Source organism: Hyla sarda, assembly GCF_029499605.1.
Source record: "Hyla sarda isolate aHylSar1 chromosome 2 unlocalized genomic scaffold, aHylSar1.hap1 SUPER_2_unloc_2, whole genome shotgun sequence".
Taxonomy (NCBI): domain Eukaryota; kingdom Metazoa; phylum Chordata; class Amphibia; order Anura; family Hylidae; genus Hyla; species Hyla sarda.
The window spans coordinates 302,146-318,492 of record NW_026607607.1 but is presented as its reverse complement, the minus strand read 5'-3'; the positions used below and the strand labels follow the sequence as shown (position 1 = coordinate 318,492).

Sequence of the window (16,347 nt, the reverse complement as noted above, 5' to 3'; positions counted from 1 at the left end):
GGAGCTTGTTGATGTTGCTGTCTGCTCGGGGGGCGGTCCCCCGAGCGATCTGGGCGTAGCAGGGCACTCCTCTGTGAGGGGGGGGGGGAGTGTCCATGCGTCTGGATTGGTAGAAAAGCCCGGGCGGTCGGGTGAGGTGGCTCCTGAAGGTTGCACTGACGCTGTGGGGAATCCCTACACGTCGGCTGCTGTAGGAGGGGTGGGGGTGCGTCCGGAGGGACAGCTCCCACCCAGTGTGAAGCAGTTCTCACTGGGAACATCATCGGCGTTGAAGGAAGTGTCATCACTGGAACTGGAAGTAACATCGGCAGAACCGAAAAAGCGGTCATCGGGGGCGGGACCAGCAGCACAAACCCCCGTGGCATACGCAAATAACCCGGCCAGCTCAGGAAAGTTTAGCCAGGATAATAGTGTGAAAGGGAAGAGTGCAAAAGAGAGAGAAAATTTTGGTGATGGTATGTTGCATGAAAATGTTAGCAGTGTGCAAGAGTGGGGCATTAGAGGTGTACTAGAGAGGGGTGCTAGCGGTGTGCAAGAGAGGGGTGCTAGCGGTGTGCAAGAGAGGGGTGCTAGCGGTGTGCAAGAGAGGGGTGCTAGCGGTGTGCAAGAGAGGGGTGCTAGCGGTGTGCGAGAGAGGGGTGCTAGCGGTGTGCAAGAGAGGGGTGCTAGCGGTGTGCAAGAGAGGGGTGCTAGCGGTGTGCAAGAAAGGGATGCTAGCGGTGTGCGAGAGAGGGGTGCTAGAGGTGTACAAGAGAGGGATGCTATCGGTGTGCAAGAGAAGAGTGCTGGAGGCAGGCAAAGGGATGTCACTGGATCAGTAAAGAGTACTGAGGAAGTAGGGGCTGGTTCGGCTGCCCCCCTGGTGGTGACTGCTAGAAGCTATGCCAGCGTCGCTGCCGGGGAATCAAGAGGGTCTCCGTCTCCATCTGGTTCTGGGGGTCACTTGCACGGCGCCTCCTGGAGGCTCTGCGTAAGGGTGATAGGTCAATTGAGGTAGAAGGGAGGGGTTCGGTTGACCTGTCTTTTTGGATAGAGAGGCATGGTCTGGGTGCCTTCCAAGACCAGAATGGGGAGGTGATGTGGTCCCTCCCGACTCCCGGGCAGGATAGTAACCGTAGGAATGTGGCCCATCTGATTTGGAGGGGTAAAGATGCGTGCCCACCCCGGGCAAGGGTGGTTGAGCTCCTCCTTCAGATGGAGTTCAGGGCGAGTGACATCTTTGCCCTGATTCACCCCTATGGTTCTTCTGAGTTCGACATCAGCTTTGTTCGGCCAGAGGGTCTTGAACTTTTCTGGTCGAATTACGAGATGGTGAAGAACGAGCCAGGCTGGCGGGATTTCGCTGTAAAAGCGATATCCCGGCAGAACCAAATCAAGAGAGTGACCGTTTTGACCCGTAACGAGTCGCTCTCTTGCTACGACATCATGACCTGGCTCGGTCGTTATGGGGATGTGACGGACATGCCCAAGAAAAATCTTGATGAGCACGGGATCTGGTCTGGGGCCTGGACGTTTTCCGTCAAACTTAGGCGTTCAGGGAGCACAGTTGCCCACATCCCATCGGCAGCCTTCCTCGGACGTGACAGAATCCAAGGAGTCTACCAGGGGCAGCCTAAAGTCTGCCACAGGTGTGGTAGTCCTACCCATTTTAGCGCAGCCTGCACTGTGCAGGTTTGCGCTTTGTGTGGTGGGGCTGGTCATTTGGCTGCATCCTGTGGGCAGATCCGGTGTCATCTGTGTGGTGTCCTAGGACACCCTTTCAAGCGTTGCCCCAGCGCCTTTTCCCGTTTGGTGGCCGCTCCAGCTGGGGAGAGCTTTAGGGTTGCCCCGGCTGGGGAGGGTACGGGCATGGGTGAAGGAGCAAAAGGGTTAATGAAGAGCAAGAAGGGGCCTGCCAAACTAAGGCGAGAGGAAAACCGCAGAAGGAGCAGGGAGCTGGAGAGTTCTCAGGTGGCGGGGGTAGCTCCTGGCCCTGCTCCTGTCACTAGCCCAGATGTTGCTGAGACCCTGGGGGATGATGTGTTGGATGAGGAGATTAGGAGGATTCGCGAAGAGGAAGGCAAAGAGGCTGATCTTTCTGATTCCTCCCACTATAAAAGTGTGGATGAGGAGGGGAGGGAAAGGCCGAAAAAAGACAAGGGCAAAAAAGTTGTAAAGGGGAAGTCTCAGTCCTCTATTTCAGGTGCTAAAGGCCAGGTCCTAAAAGGAAGCTTACCTGCCCCCCTTCTGATTGACCTATCGAACAGGTACCTTGTCCTTGATACCATCTCCTCCCCCTCATTGGAGGGGGGTGGCGAGGATGGGGTGCCTGAGGGATTGGAGCCTCCAGGGGGAACTGGGTCCTGTCCTGTTGAGGCATCTTCCTTGGAGGGCAGGGCTAACTCAGGGCCAGATGGAGATGGGAGCCAGATGGATCAGTCTGAGTCAAAAAAGAGATCTAAAGAAAGTAAGAATGCTCCTTCTTCTTCAGGGGATGAGGCGGTGAAGAAGAAGGGCAAGAAAAAATAATGGGTAAGGCCGTCTAACTCAATTACCCAGGATGGCAGCACTCACCCCATTGACGCTGGCATCTATTAATTGTGCCAGTATAAAGTCTGATACGGCTAGATTCGCAGCCTTTGATTTTCTCGGCCGTGTTGAAGCCGACATTTTCTTTTTACAGGAGACCAGGTTGTCAGATCTAGCCTCTCTGGTGAAAGCCAGAAGAGAGTGGAGGCGCGGCCCCTCCCACTGGTCTCTTGTGGCTGAGCCGTATAGTGGGGTGGCGGTCCTTTTTACCGCTCCGGTCGAATGCAGACGGGTCATTGAGTTAGAAATGGGGAGGTGCCTGATCTTAGATGTCTTCATGAAGGGACAAGAGCTCCGGCTCATTAACATCTACACCCCACAAACAAAGTGGGGCCGTAAGGATCTCTTTATGAGGATTAAGCCCTTTCTTTTTACTAGCCGGCAAGTGATCTTTGGAGGGGACTTCAATAATGTCACGAGGTCCCAAGATAGGAGAGGTTCCAATGATCGGCTGGCTTATGACTGTGTGGCCCTTAGTAATATAGTCAGGGAAGCTCGCCTAGAGGATGCCCACATCCGGAGCCCCTCAGGCCACGCGGGTTTCACCTTTCATCGAGGTAGCAGCAGGTCTAGGATAGACAGGTTTTATTTAAAGGAGGAAGCCGTCTCTTCCGCAGTGTCCGTGGTTGAGGTGGAGTTCTCCGACCACTGTATGATTTTGTTTTCCCTGAATGTTTCAGAGACCCCCCGGATGGGAAAAGGTTATTGGAAGCTGAATTTGTCCCTCCTGGAGGAAACAGAGATAAGACAGTCCTTTGAGGATTTTCTTCAGAGTCAGGTACCATTACTGGACTTTTGTAGTAGTAAGTCTGAGTGGTGGGAGATATTCAAGAAGCAGGTTGCGGGGTTCTTCCGCCAGCTCTCGAGCCTCAGGTCCCTGAACAGGTATCGCCTGTATCAGGGACTGAGGAGGAAACTCGAGCTTCTCGTCTCGACTGGAGGTAGCCGAGAGGATATCTCCAGAGTGAAGTCCTTGCTGATGATGTGTCAGTACGATAGGCAAGCATCTTTGGTTTTTGAGAGGGATTACGGGAAGTACCGCTCGCCCGACCCTTACAGGAACTGCAAGATGTCAATGAGTAGTAAAGTAGTCTCAGGACTGATTGATAGTACGGGATCTCTGAATCGGTCCAGATCAGGGATCCTGGAGGTCGTCAGATCCTTCTACTCGCACCTACAGACAGGAAGCTTCTGGCCAAGATACTGTTTAATCGGCTGGTGAAGTTTGCACCCCGGCTCCTTTCGGGGGCTCAGCACTGCTCTGTTCCAGGCCGAAGCACCTTAAGTGCTGTCCTCAGTGTCAGGGAGGCAGTGGAGCGGAGTAGTGCGGGTCTCTGGAAGGGGTACTTACTTTTCCATGGATCAGGCCAAAGCATTTGATCGAGTGAACCATGACTACCTCTGGTCCGTCCTCCTGAGATATGGCTTACCGTGTACTTTTGTTAATTGGCTTAAAATCTTGTATGCAGGGGCAGAGAGTTTCCCGCTGGTGAACGGGTGGTCTGGCCGCTCTTTGAGGTGGGGTCCGGAGTCCGTCAGGGTTGTCCTTTGAGCCCGCTCTTATATGTATTTGCGATCGATCCCTTCCTTAGGAGGGTGAGTTGCGGACCATTGGCGGGAGTCAGGATGATTCTGGCAGAGCCGGGTGTCGCCCAGAGAGTGGTGGCGTACGCTGATGATGTCACCATTTTCCTCTCCTCGAGAGAGGAGGTCGATGTGGTGATGTCGGAAGTGGACCGCTACTCGGAGGCATCCGGGTCTAAGATCAACCAGGATAAGTGTGAGAGTCTCTGGCTGGGAGGGGGAGACCCCACGTTTGATCTCCCGGACACCCTTCCAGGGCCCCAAGAGTCAGCAATAGTTTTGGGCATCACATTCGGCCAGGATGATTATCCCACCAAAAACTGGGATGGTAAGCTCCAGGATGCCACTCAGAGGGTGGACCAGTGGAAGGGTTGGTCTATGACCCTCAGGGAAAGGGTACACCTGATCAAATCGTACCTGCTCCCCTTGTTTATCTATCTGGGCAGCGTATGTATTTTACCAGAGGCTTACTACACTAGGGTCTACAGCCTGTTTTTCCAACTGTTATGGGGGAACAGGTTGAACCTAGTCAAGAGGGAGGTTACGTACCGCACGAGGAGACTAGGGGGTTTATCTATGGTAAACCCTGTGGTGTTCTTAACGAACACCTTCTTGAAAGCTAACATTGCAAACCTCTGGTCAGAGAGGGCTCCTCCGTGGGTACTCTCCTGCAGGGAATGGTTTCGGCCTTTCTTCCAGGAATGGGAGACAGGAGGGCAAGTGAAGGACCTCCGTACACCACATGGATATCTTCCGGCTTACGCTACCCCGACTCTGAAGGCGATACGTCGGTGGGGTCTGGGAGTGTGGGAGATCAGGACCCAGTCAAGGCAGTTCCTTGACAAACGGGTTCTGTTGACCCACTTCCAGAAGCCTCTGGCGCTCAGGGACTGCCCAGGTCGGGATCTGAGGGTGGGGTTGCATCTTTTAAATATGAAAAGGATCCCCCAGAAGTTTTGGGACTTGGCCTGGCGCTGTTTTCAGGGGAAGCTATATGTGAGGGACAACCTGAAGTACAGGAACTCTGATGACCGGGGATGTCCCCGAGAAGAGTGCGGGGACACGCTGGAAAGCATGGACCACTTCCTGCTTCATTGTCCCTTTAATATAGGGTTTTACAACAGGGTGGGTGCTTCCATCGGCTGGAGTCAACTTGCCGGCCTTTCCTATCCGGAGTGGGCTTATGGGGCATTCAGGAACCTGGGTGGCCGTGATCGGGGCACTTTATTCTTAGTTAGCTTAGTGGTTAGGTACTACACGTGGAATGCACGGTGCTTAGTATCGACCCAACAGAAAGTCCTCTCCGAGGTGGAGGTATGTAGGAACATCACTGGTGACCTCGGGAAGATCAGGTCTTTGGAGTATGGCAGTCTTGGTACCAGTGGGGCTTCTCTCCTGTGGAGAGAGTTTTCTTTTGATGTACCTTAATTTTGGTTAGGGACAGTATATAGATGTTAGGGTGAGTATAGGGTCAGTTTTATGAAGGGATAGCGATAGGGTTAGAAGTAAGGTTCATAGGGTAAGCATTTTGAAACTTAGTTTCATCAGGATTGCCATCCTTCTTCCTGGTGGTGGGCTATGCATGTCACTCTAGCTTTTTGTTTTGTTTTCTGTAATTTGAATGTAAAGGGCTTGCAGGCAACCAATCTTGGGCCTGGTGGGGGTTTGTAGTACTGTATTACTTTGTTTTTCATATTATTTCTGTGGTTGTAGTGAATTAGTACATTGTTGAGTTAGTTAATAATAGTGGGGGGGGGGATTAATTTTAAGTTGGGTGGGGGTTGTTGGGGGGAGGGGGTGATGCTTTGGGTCTGACTTGGGTCAGTTTATGGACAATGACTGTTTCAGTAAAAAAATAAATAAATAAATAAATAAATAAAAAAACACTGTGATACACGAACTCTGACCATGTCCAGTGGGAGTGGTGTGGGTGATGGGAGAGTTCATAGTGTAGGTTATTTTTCTTTAGGTTTTATTCTTGTTTACATGTATTTCATAAGTATAAATAGTTTTATGTATTTTTGTATAGTGTTATACCTCATTGTTGGGTAAAGGCAGTCGGACCAGCTTTTAGTTGATATTATTGTGTTTATTTTTTCCCCCTTATGGTAATGTATCCATGCATGTGTGTGTTACTATAGTTTAAAGAGAAGGGAAAGGAGAAAGGGGAAAAAATAAATAAATAAATGAAATTTCCAAGTTGGAATTATTTTTAGTTATGGCAATAAGCCCTCTTTTTATTATAATTTTTTTTATTTTTTTTTATTTTTTTTTACTTTATTTTTTTATTTTTATTCTTTTGTTGTTATGATATAACATGTATTGTGAGTATTGGTTGTTGTATGTGTGTAAAATTAATGGTATTTCCAAGATGGAATTATTTTATTTATTTCCTTATTATTTTTATGGCAGTTAGCCCTATTTATTTTTGTTTAATGCATTTTGTGTATGGTATGTGGGGATAAGTTTCCTATTCGGATGTTTTCAGTTAAAACTTAATTAAGGAAAGCTATATTTATGTTTTGTTGGTCATTAATGTGTGTGTGTATGTGTGTTTGGAAGGATAATAGGTAAGAATTAGTAGTATCAGGCATTATTTGTTAGTTGAGTTAAGCTGGGCTGGTCGGTTAGGTAGGTCCTTTTATTCTGTAACAAAGAGTTTATATTTGTTACTTTTTCATCCTTATGTTTCAGCTGATTAAGCATTGTATTTGTGTTTTGTAAAAGTTTTATATTTTTCTAATAAAAAGAGTTCCAGCTGTAGCAAAACTCCCAGCATGCCAGGACAGTCAATGGCTATGCCGATGTGCTGGCCCCTGTATCACCCGTCATTATGCACAGAGTAAGTTTTCTCTGTGCAGTGATGACAACAGGGGGCCGCAACCGAGATCACGGGGGTCCTTTGTAGAGGGGATAAGATGTTTTGGTGCGTAGTACCCCTTTAAGAGGGAAAAACATGATATATATTTAACCTAAACCCAAATGTACCTTATTTTTATTTTCTACCTAAGGTACATAAAGACCGAAAAAAAAAACACCTGTTCGTCCGATAGTTGCCAGATGTTTATCTGAATATATAGACCATCAGTTACAGAAATGTGTGGTGTCTTTACCAGCATACCTCAGTGATAAATGGGCGTTTATTAACCCTATTGAAAGATATCATACGGGAAGAGGACTATATGTGGGCAACACTAGATGTTGCTTCATTATATAGTAACATCCCACATGACAGAGGAGTGGAAGCTGTGTCATCTTTTTTAGTGGAAGATCCCTTGATGCCCATACATCAGAGGAACTTCATTTTGGAGGCCATTAAAGGAGTAGTGCAGTGTTGAAAAACATCCCCTATCCCAAGGATAGGGGATACATTTCAGATTGCGGGGTGTCCGACTGCTGGGGGGCCCCGTGATCTCCTGTACGGGGCCTTGGCTCGCTGGCCAGATAGCGCGTGTTGACTAGTGTTGAGCAGCATAGGCCATATTCGAATTCGCGATATATCACGTATATATGGACAAATATTCGTCATATATTCGCTAAATTCGCATATTCGTAATATTCGCGTAATATTTTTGCATATGCGAAAATTTGCATAAATGAAAATGTGCATAAGCAAATTTTCCCATATGCGAAAATTCATATGCCAGTCTTACACAGTAGTATTAGAGCCTTCTTTACACCACACAAGCTGGAAGCAGAGAGGGATGATCACTGTGATGTGTATTGTGAAAAAAAAAAAACAATATTCGTAATTTCGAATATATAGTGCTATATTGGCGAATATTCGCGAATTCGCGCATTGCGAATATTTGCGAGCAACACTAGTGTTGACCACCAGACGAAGGGGCAGCCGACACGCCCCCTCAAAAAAAGCGCTATGGCAGAGCCAGAGATATCCAAAGGCAGCGCTGCATCAGTCCCCCAAAAAATGTGAGTTCCTGGATTTAAATATCTATATTCAGGATGGCTGTTCGCAGCTGTTTCTGGAGACGGTCAACAATAACCTCTGCATGGTGGAATAATAGGTCACGATGTTTATCAGGATCAGTAGAAGCATCACCCACTCGATGATTATGATGGGGATTTCACGGATCTCGTCCCAGTCTTCATCATTATGGAATAATTCCTTTAATGTTTCATATCCAAAATAGAAAACTACACAGACAAAAGTCAGGCCACAGCAGGTGCATCTACTATGGTGGATGACTTTTTTTGCTCCTGGTAATTTATACATCTGGATGGACTGCCCAAGGTAGTATAAGGCTTCACATGTAATGGAAATTATCGTGCTGACAAAGTGTATCCTGGGATATTCTTCGGGGGACAATACATGCATAACAGCTGTGGAAAAACAGGAGGCCCACACAATGGCCAGCAGGATCCTCTGGATCAGGACCTGATGACCCCTGAACTCTTCAGTATGCATAACCATATACTTATAAATAAGAAAGGTTAGTACCAAAGTGCCAATGGACGTCCCTATGAATCCAATTCTGAATAATATGCTTTCAGGAAAGACATTTCCCACGTCACTGTGAAGGAAAAGAAACCAATGTTATTCTGGATATTTCCTCACTCCCAACCCATGAAATAAGAATCATGTGCTTGTTTATCTTACCTGATGCTCATCAGTGGCGAGGCTGCATGGCCGAGGACGACCTTCATGATGTAGCTGGTGGCAAGCCAGGCCGCACACCAAAACGCCAACAGGAGGGGGACGAACCCCAGTCCTTTTAGCTCCATTTCAGACAAGTAGAAGAAGAAGACGCTAATCTCACTATTCTCACTAATCGCACTGGAACTGACTGAAGGCTCGGGCGGCTGTCAGTGGAATGTCAGGCCTCCAGCTGTCTATGACATCACATGTGACATGTCAGAATGACTGCTTGTTTCTTTGAGCTGCCATGATTTAGTATCTGCTATAGACAGAACCTGATGTTTTTACTATGGACCTTACAGACCTCAGAACCCAAGTAATTAGTGCAGGGGCTCCATTTTGATCATCTCATATTTCACATTATTTGAGTTCCAGGGCTCAGATACATTTGCACCCTCTATAGCAGTGGTCTTCAAGCTGTGAACCCCCAACCGCTGCAGAACCACAATTCCCAGCATGCCGAGACAGCAACTTCGCATAAGGAAATAGTCTAATTAAACTTTTCTTATATATAGAATCCCTGAAATCTCCAATCTCTCCTTTTATTGGTTTATGATCTGTGTTACTTATTTGTTAAAAACAATGTTTCTGATTGTCTTCCCCCCCACACACTTATGGGCTATCTCTTCAAACGACTTTATTTGACCTAAAGCGTATAATTGATTTACATAAATAAGCCCCTTTTCATCCAAAAGAGTGAATCTTTAATTTTAAGGAACTCTTTAAGTGCTTTATTCGACCATAATGAAGTAAAGTCAAATCTCCATGTGATTTTAAACATTTTTTAAGTTCCTCCAATACTTAATTATATAGATATGCATGGGTGTAGTGAGTATCCCAGCTTCCAAAATCTCAAAAATATCCCTATAACGACCCATTAGGGTATGTTCACACTACAGTGTGTGAATGGAATCTCCGCTCGCTGAATTCAGTGAGCGAAGATTCAGACTGGCAGCCGGCGGTGGCGGTAGGACCGGGCGGCACTGAGCCGTCACCATTGACAGCTATGCAGTGCTTGCGGACTTCCGTGCAAAGAACGAACATGTTCTTTCTTTGGGCGGAACAATTTCAGTGGCGCTGAAATTCCGCAGTGTGAACGGCTCTCGCGGAAACCCATTCACATTAATGTTAAGTTCACACCGCGGAATTCGGCTCTCGGAATTCCGCCCGTGGAATTCGGCTTGCGGAATTCCGCCCGTGGAATTCCGTGGGAATTCCGTAGTGTGAACATACCCTTAGAGAGAAAAAATAGGACTACATTTTCCCTCCTTCTTATAATAGTCTGCTATTTTAGTGCTAAAAAGTACCTAAAAAAAAAAAAAGTGCCCAACCCCCATCGTGCTCAGCTAACGTTAAAGAAACATATTTCATTCTCGTGCTTTCCTGCCCCAAAGTAGTGAATTTAATAAAGAAATAAGAGCTTGGAGCCATTTTTCTGATATCCATACAGTATAGAAACATAGAATGTGTCGGCAGATAAGAACCAATTGGCCCATCTAGTCTGCCCAATAATCTGAATCCTATCAATAGTCCCTGGCCCTATCTTATATGAAGGATAGCCTTATGCCTATCCCATGCATGTTTAAACTCCTTCACTGTATTTGCAGCGACTAGTGTTGTTCACGAATATTCGCAATTCAAATTTTAATCGCGAATATAGCATATTCGCGAATTTGCGAATATTGCAAATATAGCACTATATATTCATAATTACGAATATTCGCTTTTTTTGCGCATTTGTGAAAATTTGTGCGCATATGCGCAAATTTGCGAATATTGAGCCCTCCCTTCATTAATGGTATAGAGAACTGTGACTAGTGCATCAACTCTGTGATTTTTTGCCCAATAAAACCAATAGGCTAATTGTGGTCTATGGGGATCTCACTGCATGTAAGATAAGCAGGACCGTCTCGGCAGTACAGTGGGATGGGAAACCGTCACTGGTTCGAGTCCCAGGGTGGACAGTGTTACAGTGTTGTGGTTAAACTTTACTTTCCTGGAAAAGCTGCTGAGTTGCCCATAGCAACCAATCAAATTGCTTCTTTCATTTTTCAGAGGCCTTTTCAAAAATGAAAGAAGCGATCTGATTGGTTGCTAAGTATATAGTAAACATTCATATATGTGGTCAATATATAGTATAAATTCATATATATGGGGGTAAGTATATAGTATACATTCATATATATGGGGGTCAGTATATAGTATACATTCATATATGGGGGTCAGTATATAGTATACATTCATATATATGGGGGTCAGTATATAGTATACATTCATATATATGGGGGTCAGTATATAGTATACATTCATATGTGTGGTCAGTATATAGTATACATTCATATATGGGGGTCAGTATATAGTATACATTCATATATATGGGGGTCAGTATATAGTATACATTCATATATATGGGGGTCAGTATATAGTATACATTCATATGTGTGGTCAGTATATAGTATACATTCATATATATGGGGGTCAGTATATAGTATACATTCATATGTGTGGTCAGTATATAGTATACATTCATATATATGGGGGTCAGTATATAGTATACATTCATATATGGGGGTTAGTATATAGTATACATTCATATATATGGGGTCAGTATATAGTATACATTCATATATATGTGGTCAGTATATAGTATACATTCATATATATAGGGGTCAGTATATAATATACATTCATATATGGGGGTCAGTATATAGTATACATTCATATATACGGGGGTCAGTATATAGTATACATTCATATATATGTGGTCAGTATATAATATACATTCATATATATGGGGGTCAGTATATAGTATACATTCATATATATGGGGGTCAGTATATAATATACATTCATATATATGGGGGTCAGTATATAGTATACATTCATATATATGGGGGTCAGTATATAATATACATTCATATATGGGGGTCAGTATATAGTATACATTCATATATACGGGGGTCAGTATATAGTATACATTCATATATATATGTGGTCAGTATATAGTATACATTCATATATATGGGGGTCAGTATATAGCAGTGATTCCCAACCGCGGTGTGTGCCGTTCAGCACTGCCCGTGGTGCCGCTGGATTTTGCCATGATTTTTTTTATTTTTTACTATTATTTTTTTTTAAATGTCCCGCCCCGGCCTGACGGCGCAGGGGGGAAGGGAAGTCTGCGTGCGAACTGCGCACACAGCGTCCCCCTCTATCTCCTGCGTTTCCTGTGTTCCCCTCCGTCCCCTGCGTCTGCCGCGTGACCCGTGTTCCCCTCCTTCCCCATCTGTTCCCTGTGTCCCCCGCATCCCCCTCCTTCACTCTCCGTCTCCTGCGTCCCCCTCCGTCCCCCTCTCCCTTGCGGCGCAGTGAGCCGGATATGGTGCCCTGGGGCGGAACGAGCTGCATCAGCGCCGTACTCCCGTGCCTCCTGTGGAACTGCAAGCTGTGCGGGCCGGCTTGCTTAAGGTACCGTACCCTTTCCACCCCTCTGTTCACCTTCTCAACCCTGTCTAAATCCCCCCACCGTCACCCAGGTCCACACTCTACCCCCTCCCCCCCCCGACCCCGTCACTCATGTCCACCCCCCCCCTGTCAGCCATGTCTGCCTTGTTTACCTCCCTGTCCATCTCTATCACCCATGTCCACCCCCCCTGTCAGCCATGTCTGCCTTGTTTACCTCCCTGTCCATCTCTATCACCCATGTCCACCCCCCCCTGTCAGCCATATCTGCCTTGTTTACCTCCCTGTCCATCTCTATCACCCATGTAATCCCTCCCTGTCACCCATGTAATCCCTCCATGTCACCAATGTAATCCCCCCCTGTCATCCATGTCCACCCTCCCTGTCACCCATGTCCACCCCCCAGTCACCCATGTGCACCCCCCCAGTCACCCATGTGCACCCCCCCCAGTCACCCATGTCCACCCCTAAGTCACCCATGTCCACCCCCCCAGTCACCCATGTCCACCCCCCCCTGTCACCCATGTCCACCCCCCCTGTCACCCATGTCCACCCCCCTGTCACCCATGTCCACCCTCCCTGTCACCCATGTCCACCCTCCCTGTCACCCATTTCCACCCTCCCTGTCACCCATTTCCACCCTCCCTGTCACCCATGTCCACCCTCCCTGTCACCCATATCCATCCCCCCAGTCACCCATGTCCATCCCCCCAGTCACCCATGTCCACCCCCCCAGTCACCCATGTCCACCCCCCCGTCACCCATGTAATCCCTCCCTGTCACCCATGTAATCCCTCCCTGTCACCCATGTAATCCCCCCGTCACCCATGTCCACCCCCTCAGTCACCCATGTCCACCCCCTCAGTCACCCATGTAATCCCTCCCTGTCACCCATGTAATCCCTCCCTTTCACCCATATAATCCCTCCCTGTCACCCATGTAATCCCTCCCTGTCACCCATGTCCACCCCCCCTGTCACCCATGTCCACCCCCCCTGTCACCCATGTCCACCCCCCCTGTCACCCATGTCCACCCCCCATATCACCCATGTCCACCCCCCCTGTCACCCATGTCCACCCCCCCTGTCACCCATGTCCACCCTCCCTGTCACCCATGTCCACCCTCCCTGTCACCCATGTAATCCCTCCCCCGTCACCCATGTAATCCCTCCCTCGTCACCCATGTAATCCCTCCCCCGTCACCCATGTAATCCCTCCCCCGTCACCCATGTAATCCCCCCCGTCACCCATGTCCACCCCCCGTCACCCATGTCCACCCCCACTCTGTCACCCATGTCCACCCTCCTGTTCACCCATCTGTCCCTTTGTTACCGCAGTCCACCCCTCTCTGTCACTCCTGTCCCTCTTTTACCCCCTTGTCCACCCCCCTGACCCCCTGTCTCCCCTCTCCACCCTCCTGTCACCCATGTCCACCCCCTGTCCACCCCTCTGTCACCCCTATGCCCCCGTCACCCATGTTCACTCTTCTACACCCATCTATCACCCTTGTACACCTCTCTACACCCCTCTGACACCCATTTACACTTCTCTACAACCCTCTGTCACCCATGTACACCCATCTGTCACCCATGTACACTCCTCTGTACCCCTCTGCCACCCATGTACACTCCTCTACACACCTGTCACCCATGTACACCCCTCTGTCACCCATGTCCACCCCCCCTGTCACCCATGTCCACCCCCTCAGTCACCCATGTAATCCCTCCCTGTCACCCATGTAATCCCTCCCTGTCACCCATGTAATCCCTCCCTGTCACCCATGTCCACCCCCCCTGTCACCCATGTCCACCCCCCCGTCACCCATGTCCACCCCCCCTGTCACCCATGTCCACCCCCCCTATCACCCATGTCCACCCCCCCTGTTACCCATGTCCACCCTCCCTGTCACCCATGTCCACCCTCCCTGTCACCCATGTCCACCCTCCCTGTCACCCATGTAATCCCTCCCCCGTCACCCATGTAATCCCTCCCCCGTCACCCATGTAATCCCTCCCCCGTCACCCATGTAATCCCTCCCCCGTCACCCATGTAATCCTCCCCGTCACCCATGTCCACCCCCCGTCACCCATGTCCACCCCCACTCTGTCACCCATGTCCACCCTCCTGTTCACCCATCTGTCCCTTTGTTACCCCAGTCCACCCCTCTCTGTCACTCCTGTCCCTCTATTACCCCCTTGTCCACCCCTCTGACCCCCTGTCTCCCCTCTCCACCCTCCTGTCACCCATGTCCACCCCCTGTCCACCCCTCTGTCACCCCTATGCCCCCGTCACCCATGTTCACTCTTCTACACCCATCTATCACCCTTGTACACTTCTCTACAACCCTCTGTCACCCATTTACACTTCTCTACAACCCTCTGTCACCCATGTACACCCATCTGTCACCCATGTACACTCCTCTATACCCCTCTGTCACCCATGTACACTCCTCTACACCCCTCTGTCACTCATGTACACTCCTCTACACCCCTCTGTCACCCATGTACACTCATAGGCGTGCGCACAGGGTGTGCCGGGTGTGGAACAAAAGGGGCAGCTGCCCCGGGCCCTGTAATTCCTGGGGGCCCAAAAGCAGCTCTCCCCTTTTGCCCCATAAAGCTGATAAAGGCTGGCGGGCCAGGCGTCAGGGGCCCGGCCAAAATGTCAGTAGGAGTGGGCGGGGGGGCGGGTTTGCGCCGCACGCTACCTTTTTATGTTCGCCGCCGCCGTCACTCATTCCCAGGCAGCCAGTACCGCAATGGCTGTCTGGGAGATGGTCACGTGACGTGACGTGTGGTGCAACGTCACGGGCGGCATCATAGAGAGGAGCGGAGCATAGAGAGTCTCCCGCTCCTCTCAGTCCCCACACGGCCGCTTCCAGGATCAAGGCCGCAGCAAGGGACCCACCGCCGGGGGTATCCTCCCCTCACTTGCATAATCTGATAATCCCCTCCCCCGTACGTATCCTGTACTGATCCTGAGTTATATCCTGTATTATTCTAAAGAGCTGTACTCACTATTCTGCTGGTGAGGTCACTATGTACATACATTACATTACTTATCCTGTACTGATCCTGAGTTATATCCTGTATTATTCTAAAGAGCTGTACTCACTATTCTGCTGGTGAGGTCACTGTGTACATACATTACTTATCCTGTACTGATCCTGAGTTATATCCTGTATTATTCTAAAGAGCTGTACTCACTATTCTGCTGGTGAGGTCACTATGTACATACATTACATTACTTATCCTTTACTGATCCTGAGTTATATCCTGTATTATACTCCAGAGCTGTACTCACTATTCTGCTGGTGAGGTCACTATGTACATACATTACATTACTTATCCTGTACTGATCCTGAGTTATATCCTGTATTATTCTAAAGAGCTGTACTCACTATTCTGCTGGTGAGGTCACTGTGTACATACATTACATTACTTATCCTGTACTGATCCTGAGTTATATCCTGTATTATACTCCAGAGCTGTACTCACTATTCTGCTGGTGAGGTCACTGTCTACATACATTACTTATCCTGTACTGATCCTGAGTTATATCCTGTAAATCTTTTATTAGAAAAATATAAATCATAACAAAACATAAACCAGCACAACTTTGCCATAACGGAAAACAACAACATGAAATAACATAAATCCAAACTTTACATTTAAATAAAAGAACAAAAATCCTGCCTAACCGGCCAGCCCAGCTTTCCTACTAGAACTAGAAATATTATAACTACACCTTTCATAGCCAAACAACACACTCATAAGAAACATAAATATAGCACTATTTCGCTTTAACTCAAAACACCCAAACTCGGGAAAAATCATACATTACAAATAGAAAACACAACAAGCACTCACACTGCACACCATGTTTTTTTTTTAAATAATAATAATAATTATAATAATAATAACAACACTATACCACACTCACACATGCACACATATATATCCATATATTAACTACATTTAACCAAGAAACCAAAAATAAATAAATAAATAAATTAAATTCAACTCAAAATACCCAAACTCGGGAAAATATCACAGAAAACACAATACACACATGCTT

The 16,347-nt window shown here is 47.8% G+C and overlaps 1 protein-coding gene across 1 annotated transcript; it reads right to left on the bottom strand.

The window, feature by feature from the left end:
• Nucleotides 1–7,852: 7,852 nt before the first annotated feature.
• Nucleotides 7,853–9,593, bottom strand: LOC130298369 (uncharacterized). The gene is made up of 2 exons (XM_056551304.1): nucleotides 8,771–9,593; nucleotides 7,853–8,684 (listed from the first exon to the last, which is right to left on the bottom strand). The coding sequence occupies exons 1-2, from the start codon at nucleotides 8,893–8,895 to the stop codon at nucleotides 8,111–8,113; spliced, it is 699 nt and encodes a 232-aa protein (XP_056407279.1). The 5' UTR covers nucleotides 8,896–9,593; the 3' UTR covers nucleotides 7,853–8,110.
• Nucleotides 9,594–16,347: the final 6,754 nt, after the last annotated feature.

Coding starts and splice junctions, on each gene's coding strand:
- LOC130298369 (XM_056551304.1), bottom strand. CDS start 8,895: ATGGAGCTAAAAGGACTGGGGTTCGTCCCCCTCCTGTTGGCGTTTTGG. Junction 8,685..8,770: donor TCGCCACTGATGAGCATCAG/GTAAGATAAACA, acceptor TTTCCTTCACAG/TGACGTGGGAAATGTCTTTC.